The 12,211-nt window shown below is 58.9% G+C and overlaps 1 protein-coding gene and 1 long non-coding RNA gene across 2 annotated transcripts; one reads left to right on the top strand and one right to left on the bottom strand.

Moving 5' to 3' along the window:
- Positions 1-5,549: 5,549 nt before the first annotated feature.
- On the top strand, positions 5,550-6,140 carry LOC121822505 (uncharacterized). Its single transcript, XR_006063676.2, has 2 exons — positions 5,550-5,685; positions 5,906-6,140. It is a non-coding gene; the product is annotated as an uncharacterized LOC121822505 (long non-coding RNA).
- Positions 6,141-6,804: 664 nt separating this feature from the next.
- Crip2 (cysteine rich protein 2) lies at positions 6,805-11,824 on the bottom strand. The gene is made up of 7 exons (XM_006988019.4): positions 11,665-11,824; positions 8,581-8,733; positions 8,246-8,386; positions 8,097-8,165; positions 7,914-8,008; positions 7,473-7,530; positions 6,805-7,360 (listed from the first exon to the last, which is right to left on the bottom strand). Exons 1-7 carry the CDS (start codon positions 11,795-11,797, stop codon positions 7,293-7,295), a joined length of 717 nt encoding a protein of 238 aa, XP_006988081.1. The 5' UTR covers positions 11,798-11,824; the 3' UTR covers positions 6,805-7,292.
- Positions 11,825-12,211: the final 387 nt, after the last annotated feature.

The following is a 12,211-nucleotide window of genomic DNA, read 5'->3' as shown; positions in this document are numbered from 1 at the left end:
CCTGACCAACTGGCCAAGAATGGTCATCTGGCCCATGCTCGCCTCTGTCAGGACAAACTGGCCAAGTGCCATGCCGGGGCGCTGGGTCTTCTGGGGACCCTCAGAGGAGCCGGGCAGCTCCTGTGGGCCTAGGCCCCGCCCCCTGCCTGGGGCAGGGCAAGCCCGCGGTCCTGAATAGCGGACGTTGGGTCCTCCCCTCGAAAGAAGAAGCGTCCTATCAGGGTCACCCTGCTCCTTGCACCTGCGAGAGCTAGCAGGAACCGGGGTGGGCACAAGAAACTTCTGAAGTTCAGATAAAGCCGGGCGTGGTGGGATTGCCCGTCCTACTAAAACTGGTGAGGCCAATCTGGTCTCTAGGGTGAGACCCTGTTTCAAAACACACACACACACACACACACACACACACACACACACACACACACACACACACACACAAAGTAAATTCAAGCGCAGATAGATGCAAAACATCATTCAAAAATTCTACACGTATTTTGACCCTGCCTCCTCTGAGAAACAGAGTTGAGAGCATTCAGAGAGTCTCAGCCTTGTAGATCTAACCCCTCCCAGCCTTTCCCAGCTCTAACCCACGCAGACGCCAGCAGGTCCACCCTGGCCAGACGCAAGTGAACACCCTGACCTTTGCCAGCTGACTGGACTGCAGCCACAACTTCACCAGGGGAATTCAGAAGAGGGGACTTCTGACTTCAGGAAAAGCCCTTCCTGCCGCAGGGACTTCAGAATCTAAGTTTGAGGACCCATCAGTTCGAGGTTGGAGAATAGAGGTCAAGGCAAGGAACGCAGGGCGAGGCCACGCCCAGGTCGCCTCCCTGATGAAGAAGAACAGTCCTTATCTCTGGGTGAAGGAGATCAGCGGTCCAAGTCCACCGCCCAGCTAAGGAAGAGGCTGAGCCGTGATTGGTACCAGGTAGAGACTGGACTACCCCTACAGTAGTAAATAAAGTGTGGGGGGCGGGGGCGCTTGCACTGACCCAGGGAACCTGGGTTTCAGAGTGCTCTGCCGACTTGCAGACCGACCTGGTCACTACATTCAGGCCTCCATGGGGGCTGGGCTCTGAACATTGCCTAACACACTGATGGTGTGGTTGCTGTTAGCCGGGCGTTCTCACACCGTATCACCAGAGTCCTCGGCTGCCCTTCACACACTCCTTTAAAAACAAGACCTCATCTCAGGCCAGGCCCGGTGGCCGCTCTTGGCAGCTCAGAAGACCATCCTTGACAATGCTCAGGGACCCTGTGTCTTGGGCTCAGCCCCGACAGAGCCTTTTGTTCACACTCGCCTACCATTATCAGTCTTCAGTCCTGACCCTGTGGCGAGGATCTAGGGTACCTTTATCTTACTGGCTGGGGTGGGGATCAGAGCTCCCAAGCTGTGTGTGGGATTGCTGATGCGCCATGTGTCCAATATAAAAGCCACACTTCAAGGACTACCCCCAGGTACAAACACTCCTCCCCCAGAACTCTCTACCCTCTTCCCAGGGCTCCCTAACTCGAGGCCACAGTTTTGCCCCAAACTGGGACTCCACAAATGCCCAGATCTACAAAGACATTTTGAAGACCCTTTACTACAGGCTGGGGGCTCCAGAGCAGGGGTGCACACGTCCTAAAGGAGAGACTCCCATTCTCTTGCCTACTTGTTGAAAAAAGGTCCAAACTTCTATAGCTCCTGACCTAGCCTACTGAGAAGAGAGGCGGCAAAGGGGGGGTGGGAATGAGCAGAGGCTCTGGAGACCAGGGAGGCCAAGAACCATCTAGAAGGGTGGTGTGTCTGTCATCACAGATTCTGGGGCCTGGCCACACACAAAGCAAACTACCTCACTATCCGTAGAAGAAGCCAACTACTGCCTGCCAGGGGCGGGCACTGGGTGGAGGCACAGGGCACCTGGCAGACTGCCTCCCTCTGGTAGGGTGTGTGCAGGAGGCTGAGTGCTTGGACACACATGCATAACCCCGGGCCTGCAGGCGTACCTGTGGGGGTGATGTCCTGTGGGATGGCTCTAGTAGGGTCATGTGTGTGGCCTCAGAGCAAATGGCTGTCCATGCTTCTATCCAGCTGCACCCAGGGACTCCTTGACAGGCCCTTCCCACCTCCCACCCAAAAGACACTTGCTAAGGCAAGTTGGTCAATGACCCTGGCCATGTTCCTTCCATCCACTGCCCCACCCCAGAGATAGCTCCTTCCTGGATTCAGGCCCAACCCTGCACTAGGGAACCCTCCTCCCAAAAAAAACCAGAGTCTTCTTGGCCTTCCCTAATGTTGTTTCCTGTTTCCATGGTCATGGGAGGGGTGCCAAGGCAAGGGCCAAGGGCGGATGTCTTCTTTGTTGGTACACAGCAGTTTTCTCAGACATTCGATTTGGACATATCCACTCAGACACAGACAAAGACATACACAGCTGGTACAGTTCCACAGGCCTGTGATGGGCTAGGGCCACTCCAGAGGCTGAGGCAGGAGGATCACCTGTTCAATGTCCTGGTCTGTAGAGCCAGGTTCTGTCAAGAAAGAGAGAGAGAGAGAGAGAGAGAGAGAGAGAGAAGAAGGAGGAGGAGGAGGAGGAGGAGGAGGAGGAGGAGGAGGAGGAGGAGGAGAGGAGAGGAAGGAAGGGGAGGAAGCGGAAAATGAGGTAACACCATCTTTGTTTTCTCCGTTCTCAGCCCTGTAGTCCCTCAAAAGTTGTGTCTACCTTGGAAACACATTTGAGGTTTCTATGACCTTGACCGTGGTCCAGATGTATTAACCAGAATAATTAATGTTTAAACAAGCTTAACATAAGCTAAAATAACTGAAAAAGGTATAAGTCGAAACTAACTGTTCGTGGTCTGTCTGAAATAATTACTGTGTTCTGCCATAAACAAACGTTTCAAGGTTACTTGGACTCTCACCTGAGTTACGGCTTTGGTGGTTTTCCTTTACCTGCTCTACCCCAGCCGGGCAGTGGTGGCGCACGCCTTTCATCCCAGCACTCGGGAGGCAGAGGCAGGCGGATCTCTGAGTTAGAGGCCAGCCTGCTGCAGTGTGAGTTCTAGGACAGCTAGTGCTATACAGAGAAACCTGTCTTGAAGAAAAAGAAGGAGGAGGAGGAGGAGGAAAGAGAAGAAAGGAAAAGAAAGAAAAGCTCTACCTGCCCCACCCCCCAGCTGCACCAAAAGACTTTGAGGCACGAGTCTGCTCTTGGCCTGAGAACTCTTTTTCAGAATTTGGAGGTGGAGGCAAGAGGATCAAGAATTCAAAGTCAGCCTCAGTTACATAAAAACATTTAAGGCCAGCCTGGACTAAATGAGACACTGACTCAAAAATAAACAACACACACACACACACACACACACACACACACACACACACACACCACAAGAACTCTTCCAAAGCTTCCATAATGTCAGCAAATGTTCCCCTGATGCTGCTTCTACCCAGACTGCTAGCCTTGGCCCTCACCCCAGCTCTGGGCTGAGTGGGGCTCAGCTGGTGCCGGTCCTGCCAGGCTCCCTGAGGTCCAGCTCCACACTCACCTGCTTCCTCTATCCCAGGCTAGTCCTGGAGGAGGACAACCGACCAGGGCTATCAGGCCAAGCGGAGGCCTGGGGTGCTCTGTACAAGCATGACAGGCCCCACACAGAGCTCCCCACTGCTTGTACGGGGCAGCATGGAGGGTGTGGGGGAGGGGAGGCTGCAGAATCGTCGTGTGTCTGCCCAAGCCTTCTCTGCACACACCTATGCGCCCTCCACCGGCTAGAATGCCACACCCTGAGGCCAGCCAGAGAAGGTAGGGGTGAGCCCTGTGGGCTGATGACCACGGAGGAGTCTCAGTACCCGCTTTAATCAGGAAAGGTCAACAACCCAGGGAAGGGCCTCTGCAGTGTGGCAAAAACTACCCTTATCTACTACTGGCTCTGCTGGTACCTAAGAGTGTAGTCACGTGTGGAGATGTTCATTTAAGGGCTGGAGGCCAGCTGAGCCTGCCCAATGTCCTCTGCTCTCAGGTGCATATCCCGCCAGCACACACTTCAGAGAACATGCTGAGCACACTCAGACACAGCCCAGGCCTCCCTAGGGCCCACCCACCACCCTCCCTCTCCCTTCCCTCGGACCAGTTGAGGACATTTACAAGTTCCCAGGGCCTATTTTCAGCAGCGTGTCTCAAGGGACCCCCCATCTGGCATAAGATCTGGCCCTAGGGTGGGCCTGCTGGGATGGTTAGCCAGTGAGAGGGGGTTGAACCCTGCCCTTCCTCTGACCCTCAGGTTTAGGTGGTCAGCAATTAGCTTCCTCCTTTTCCAGAAGTAACATGGCACGGCCAAGAGGTGGGGTGGTAGAGCGGTAGTATGCACTCCCGACCTAGGACCCATCATCTGGTCAGATGGGGTACCCTGAACCCTGCCTTCCTCGCAGCTGGGCCCCGTGCCTAGGGACTGCTTCCTGGAACCAAAGCTCAGGCAGAACTGCCTGGAATTCCAGCTTTCCCAAAGCAGCAGCTGAGGCCTCGTTCATGGCCCGGAGCCCACCCCCACGGCCAGCCTGGCCCTGGGAAAAAGGGCCGCCCACACCTGGCACCTTGGGCGTTTAGCCAGCCTGCGCTGCACCCACTCAGTAGTCAGAGCACTAGCACATGGCGCTCTTTTGATACCATGCCCACAGGCGTCAGCCCGCAGCCAGTGAGCAGGACCGGCCAGACCCTGAGATAAATGGGATCCGCGGGGAGCCCGGAGCTTGAGGAAGACTCTGGCAGAAGGGCCCCAGAGACCCAAGTCAAGGCAGGAAGGAGGATGCTGGGGGTCTGGAATGCTGGCCAGAGGATCTAAGGCTAAGTGAAGTGGGGAGAGAGAGCCATAAGCTGTGCACCCCACAAAGAAGTCCAGCTGAGCATACCAGTAGGGGTCCAGAGAGGGGCTGGGGGACCCTGGCTGGAGAGGACAGCAAGGCCAGAAAGGTGGGTGGTGCGTGGTTGATAGAGTGTGTCACGGGAACTCCTGGAACACAACTAAACTGTGCAGAGTAGCCTGTGCTGTGAGGCTCCTTGTGGTGTCCTGGACTCAGCTGGCAGAATCTGGAATGAGGTGAGGTGGTCAGATGGCGTCTAGAGCCATCTCCCAGTCTAGGTGTTCGTTTGGGAGAGAGAAGCTCGGAGCACTCTCCCAGAGAAGGGCGGATGCCGGAGACAAAGACTTCCATTCTCTCCTCCATCTTGGGTGCATCGGAAGCCGGTGCCACTGACGCGCGACCTGGTGATGCAGTGGACACCGCCTGGCAACAAGGCCCAGACAAACAGTCGCAGCGCCGCCGCGTTTCCACGACAACTCCTTGGAAACAAACACCACGCAGCGTCATCTTCCCCGGCAGGAAAAGGCCAGATCCTGCCCCGCCCCTCTGAGGCATAGCAAAGCTGGCCGCAGGGCGGGGACGGATCTGCCCCGGGAAGACCCCTGCCCTCGTGGCCCAGCCAGGGGAGTCCCCTTCTTTCCTTCAAAGGTCCCGCTCAGGACTGGGGAGGGCCCCCGCCCGGGCCCCTCCCCCTCTGTTTCCTCCAAGCCGAGCGGGTTGAGAAGTCTTCCTGCTCCGGAGGGCGGACAATTCATCGTTCCCTCTACCCCCACGCATCGCCAACCAGGAAGAGCGCGAGCTGCCCAGCTCGATCCCAAATGTGCAGCCAAGAAGCGGAGTCTTGGTGGGAGGTACCTGCTGGACCTCCCCTTGGCGAGGGTGGAGAGCGGGGGGCACTTCCAGACACCGGAGCCGACCCATGCTCCGCGGCCAGGGACACGACTTTACCCATAGGACACACCAGGGTCAATGGCCTAGAGGGCTGGACAAGAGGCCAGGGACAAGCCCGAAAAGGCTTCGTGCTCTATGGCAGTAGCCAGATCTGGGAGCCACTTTCCCCAAACGCTTTAGGTATCTGAGGCTTGGACCGCGTATGGAGCAGGACCAGATGGGGCGCCCGATCGACGATGGTCCCCCCAAAGCGCCAAGCTGAAATACAGGGGCGCCGTCTAGTGGGCATTTGGGGAAAAGCAAGTGGAGGAAGGCCGCACCCACTGTCTAAGGGGGTTCCAGGCCCACATCCTGGGCCACGTGAGAAGACGCGATTCACTACCTCACTATAAACCCAGTCCCATGAATCCCTGGACCCTCGCCTCGCAGACTATCCTCATTCTGTTCCTGGTCCACCCACTAGAGGCGAGTCAAGGTGGTCCAAAGCTTTGCCCTGTGGACATAGCAGGAAATGGCCATAGCTCTGCCTGGTCAGACTGGGGTCTGACTGCACCCCTAACCTCTCAGGGACGTCTCAGCCCAGTCCTAGGCTGTCCTCCACTTCAGGTCCCACCCAGCTCACACCAGCTTTCCTCGCTCTGCACAAGACCTCTCTGGTCACCTGTCTCCAGGCCCTATCACATGGCTCCTGCTTGTTCTCAAGTCAGACCTCACACACCAAGACTCCGGTGCCTAGAGCTGTATCCCAGGGTCCCAGGCTCATCCCCGGGATCATCTACATGCTTCAGAGCTATCTATGTCTTCAATGGATCCCACCTGTCCCGTTATCTGGACCCCTTTGTCCAAGACACCTCCTCACCTCTGCCCAGAGCAGCCCCCTCCCGCTCCCCACACACATTTCAGTGTGGCCACTGATGCCTAAGTCAGTCTTTCCAGTTCAGAAATGTGTCTGGATTCCATCCCTACCAATACCGGGCCCAGGAGTACAAAGGGAACATCTGTGAAGAGACAAAGGGACACTGTCTCGGGTTCATACACCCCCACCTCCCCCACACACACACACACAAGACACCAGGTCCTGCAATCCTCAAACCAAACCATTTATTGACAGCAAAAGTCTCCGTAGCTGTGAACCACGTGAGGGGTAGGTAGGGCGTAGTGTGGGAACCAGCAGAGGGCTCCTTACAGGGGGCTGCCACCCTGGGAATGCTGTGAGCTCATGGCCATCACCGGCAAGCAGAGCATAAATAATACTGGTGGGCAGGTGTGGGCAACAGCGATATCATAGGGCAGCCACCTCGGAGAGCTATCAGGGACACGGGGACACGGGACACGGGAGGCCCACAGACACAGAGAGGGCAGTGGGAAACACAGGGCACGCCGAGGTGACACACAGAGAAACAGGGTTGCAATTCTGGGCTCTTCTGGAGACTACCCAGGAGGCTTCCTCCTCCGCCACTGAGGCCCTGGGGCTTGCAGGCAAGACGCGCTGAGGCAGGCAGGACTAGGCAGCAGGTCACTCTCCCTCAGGGTCGAGTAGGGGACCCGGAGGGCGGCATCTGCAGATCTAAGGCTGAACGGTGCCCTCAGGGTCCTTGTCATAGATATAGCTGCCCACAGCACCGGTGTTCACTCCTGGGGAGAAAAGTGGCTGGGGTGGCCGAGCAGGAACAAACAGGGGTCTGGGGAAGGAGAGAGATCCCCAGGTCCTCTACCCCCCTCCCCGCCCCACACACACTATACTCACCCTTGGGTCCAAAGAGAATTCCATAGCAGGGCTTGTGACAATAGGGCTGGCCATCGTGCTGGGGGCAGCATAGAGAGAGTGCTGAGCACAGACTCCTCCCCCGCCCCTTCCTTTACGTCCCCCCGAAGACGCAGTGAGACCTTCACAGTGTAGGAGTCTGCCTCCCTGAGATCTTAGGCTTCAAAGGTCATGTGCAGGCCCACTCACTTTGACAGAGTAGCAGAGCTCCCAGGAACATCTGACGAATCTGCCCTCTAGTGGCCAGAGCGCAAGTCCGTATGGCCTAGGGCAACCCCAGGCCAGGGAGCGTGGCCGCCACTGCCGCAGAATTCCTTGCTTCCGGTACCTGCCCCCACCCTACCAGTTCCTGAATCCTCGCTCCAGTATGCTCTTCCTCCTGGAAGACCTATTTGGCTCCCACATCCCAACCGCAGCCCTTACCTCGGCGTGCCCTCCGGGGGTCAGCGTCTTGGAGCAGCGCTCACAGCGCAGGCAAGGCCGGTGCCAGTCCTTGCCTAGAGAGGTCACCTTCTCGGCTGGGAGGGAGGAGGATGGTGAGGGCGGTGACCCCCAGGCCCCCCGAGGCACAGTTTTCCTGAGTCAGGGGCGAAGGGAGTCACTTACCAAAGTACACCCTCTTGTTGCAGCGAGGACACATGTTGGGTTCCCCGGTGAACGTGGTGACACTAGAGGCTGGAAGGGTGTGAAGCTCAGGGTCAGGGTGGCCCTTGGCCACCCACACCTAGCCCCCACCCAGAGCCGATCTATCCCACCTTTGCTGGGACCTTTGGGGGGTCCGCTGGTCTTCCGCTCCTCAGTTCGCACCACAGGGACCTCGATGGGGCCAGTGACCTGAGGGCCCTCGGTCAGAGGCTTCTCATAGATGTAGGAACCGGCGCCCCCTATATTCACACCTGCAGGTGGCAAGCCTGTCAGCTGGAGGTTACTGGCTGGAGGCCTCGACGGCCTCCCCATCTCTCACACAGAACTTCACCCAAAGCTGCTCCACGGCTTTCCAGGGTAGGAGGAAGGGGAGGTAGGAGCAGATGGGCCCCACCCCCATCCAGCCACCACAGGAGCTCAGGCCTGGCTGAGAACCCCCGCTTACCTTTGGGTCCAAACAGTGTGGCGTAGCAGGGCTTGTGGCAGAAAGGTTTCCCATCATGCTCGGCATGGCCCCCAGGGGTCAGTGTCTTGTTGCAGCGCTCACACTTGAGACAGAACTTGTGCCAGTCCTTGCCCAGGGAACTAACCTTCTCGGCTGTGGGTAGTCACAGGAGGTCAGGGCAGCGCTCCTGTTCCTCTTCCTGCAGTCCAGAAGCTCCCAAGCCCACCCCCCTCCGGGTCACACCCCCCGGTAGACGTCACGCCCTACTCCCACCCCACCCCACCCCGCCCGTGGTGGCTCCAAGATTAGGTTACTGTTCACAGAGACTCCCTCAGCCATCCAGGAGCCCTTTTTCTCCTTGCTCATGCCTAAGTGGTCTCAGCCCATGCACTTGGTTTAACCCCTCACTGCAGACAGCACCTGTTTATACCTGCTCCTTCCTCGGACACCTGACTCACACAGAGCCCCACCACTGAGACAGAAGCCCTTCACCTTCAGCACGGGCCGAGGGACCACCAGTCCTGGCTGTGCAGAGCCGCCAGGCAGGATCCCTACTTGGCTCCCTTATCCTAAGCCCTGAGCCCTCCCTCCACCCACTGCCTCCAGCTGCCAGTTTGGCGCCAAAGGTTTGTGATCAGCAGCTGAGGATTGTGGAGCCTCCTGCTCCTCCTGCACCACCAACCCACCCCCCACCCCCCAGCCGCCTCCCACTTCCAGGGCTATGACTGCTGAGCCACATCCCAATGGACGGAAGCTTGGGCCTCCCCAAGGGAGTAAGGCAGGAAAAGGGTGGAGAAGTGGGCAGGAAGAAGGGCCCGAGCTGAGAGCAGAGCCGGAATTCCAAAGGGAAGGGGCCAGGCCAGAGTGGCGGGGGAGGGAGCCGGGAGGGGTGTTATGCTTGCTTGGCTCTGGCATGCTACTCTGAGGATAGAAGAAACAGCTCTCTAGCCTTCCTTTCTCAAGAGTGGTCCAGTGGTCCCTCTGGGGCCAAGCCTCCTCTGGATACCCTTGGCAAATGCGAGGGAGAACAGCCTACTCTGAGAGCTTGCCCCCCCCCCGCCCCCGCCCCCCCCCCCACTCCTGCCCCAGGAGGTGCTGCCGCTGGGCAGCGAGCCTGGATCCTCCATGCGGCCAAGTCTGGCTCTCTGCGGCTCTAACTTGCTGTGCATGGTCAGGACAGGGCGTCCTCCAGGATCCCCCAGACCCTTGCCCTGGAACTAAGTACCCCTCAGTTCCCTTTGTGATACTAAGACACAGGTGAGCCGGAGCCCTTGCTAGGTCCAAGCCAGAATAGGCGAGAGCTACCTGGATAGCAGGCAGGCTTGGCTCCCACGCCGGCCTGGCATCCTCTCTCAGCACAGTGATAAGGAGGTTGTTGGGATGGCCATCAGTGGCTGTGGCAGCTGCAGCCCAAGGCTGCCAAAACCACTCTGCTCTGGCCAGCTCTGGGATGTGGGCCATGTGGGGGCAGGAAACTGACCCTCAGACTCACTCGTTGGGTCGATGGCCCCATTACAGATGTAAATTGGGAATACAGCATCGATTGGGTCTAATAGCTTGGGGGCCGGGGGGGGGGGGGGGGCCGGGGATAGTCTTCTACCTGGCCACATGTACCTGGAGGGAAATCAGTCTCACAGCAGGGGGGGGAGGCTTTGGCCTAGAGTTTACTCAGATGTGGGCTGCCAGAGCACAGGCTAGCTGGGTGGAAAGGGCAGCATTCTGGACACACCACCACCCCCCACCTCCCCATTGCCTTCCCATAGGACAGAAGCCAGCTGACTGTGAGGAGCCTTTGTTTTCCTCCGAGAGCCAGAGGCGCCCAAGCAGGCAGAGTGCTTTTTTCCGGGTGGCCTCTTGGCCAAGGCCCGAAAGAGTTCAGAGCTTGCCTGGCCAGGGGCAAAGTCATGAAGAATGGCCCTGAGGACTGTCCTCACCCTGAGACTTGTCAGACATCCCTCTGTAGGAAAGGGACTGAAATCAGGCAATCTGTCCCCTCCTGGAGGCAACAGGAAACCCCTGGCTCCAGGCCACCCAGAATAACTCCAAGCCAAATCCTGTCCCTCCCCTCTGGGAACAAACAAAAGTGGCCTCTCCTCTCCTTCTGTCAGCTGAAAAAGCCCACTGGACACTCACTACTCTTCAGAGATGGCCATAGAAGGGGACCCTGTCTTTTCAAGCCAGAAGTCTATCTTTTGGTGGGCAGACACTGCTACCCTGGAAAAGTTGCTCAACCAGGAGCATAGCCCCGGGAGGTTAGCAGTTCAGGGATCAGGGATGCCTGATAAAGGTGACTGCCTTCAGAGGCCACCTTAGCAGGAACCAATCAAACATTCCTGCATACTATTGCCTCCTTCCCTGATGGCCTTAACCTCCAAGAGGCCAGGGTCCTGGTCATTTAGTGCACTCTCAAGCTCACAGAGACCTACGTGTCACAAGTGCCCCACCCCGGGTGAAAATGCCGAGGCAAATGGCCAAGAAAGGGAGCAAGCTGGAGCATGTAAGAGGCGGAGGCCAAGGTCGCCCCCGCTTGGACTGAATCCGGAATCCCAGCGGATCCCAGACCTGGTCCAGCGGTCTGGGCAGAGGTCGGAGTGAGAACTGGGGTCACTCACTACCCCGGGTCACACTACTGGCCCATGTGCAGGCTGGGAGGCAGCCACAGACTGAGGCGGAGATGCCGGGACCCAGAGGATCTTATCGGACCAGTCCCAGGCGTCCGACTTCGTTGGATCCCGCCCCAAATAGTGCCACTGACGAAGGGCGATGAGCCGAACATGCGGCTGGCCGGGAGGGTGCTCCTGGCCCCGGCAGACCAGGACTTGCGTACCTCGCCCAGTGTCTACTGGCCGCTTCTGAACCCATCCGACGCCACCGCCTCTCCAGGATCCCAGGTGGCCTCCCTTGCCCGGCGCAGCCCCACCTTCGAGCCTCCGGCCGCACCCTCGTGGGCAGCGTGGCGAGCTTTGCTACCAGCCGGCCGCGCATCCCAAGACCGTAGCTGCGCACCCGGATCCGTGTACACTATGGGGTGTGGTTCTGAGCCAGGGGACTGGAGACGAAGGCGGACGGCGGGTGGATACTCACCGAAGTACACGGTCTTGTCACACTTGGGACACTTGGAGGCCATGGTCGGTGCGCTCGATCGGTCCGCGCCCTCCACCCGCGCTCGTCTCTGCGCCGCCGCCCGCGCCTGCCCCGCCCGCCCCCGGACGTCCATTGGCTCCGAGACCCGGGCGGGGCCTCGGGAGCCCGCCCCCCGGGACGCCAGCAGCTGGGCGCACGGCAGGCGGGGCGCACCTGCCAGGGTCGGAGGGGCAGGGCCTGGCGCCCCCTACCCCACAGTGAGGTGGCCTCTACAGGGATTTCCATGGCAACGTCGTGGCCTCTAGCTGGAGAGCAGACTTGGGGTCCCCAGCTCCAGTCCCCGACGCCCCGGCTGGCTCGTGGCAGGAGGGGGCGCGAGAAGCCCGCGGGACGCCCCCCCCCCCCATCGCCTCCCGCCTCCCGGCGCCGCCTCCCTTTGTTGCCTCGTTTCTATAGCAACGGCCTCGCTGCACAGAAGCACGAAGCATCGGATTCCGGGCGGGGCGCCGCGGTCCTGTCTGTGGTGCTGAAGGAGGGGCGGGCGAGG

The sequence above is a fragment of the Peromyscus maniculatus genome, chromosome 14 (genome assembly GCF_049852395.1).
Source record: "Peromyscus maniculatus bairdii isolate BWxNUB_F1_BW_parent chromosome 14, HU_Pman_BW_mat_3.1, whole genome shotgun sequence".
Classification (NCBI taxonomy): Eukaryota; Metazoa; Chordata; class Mammalia; order Rodentia; family Cricetidae; genus Peromyscus; species Peromyscus maniculatus.
This window is presented reverse-complemented; position numbering and strand designations above follow the sequence as displayed.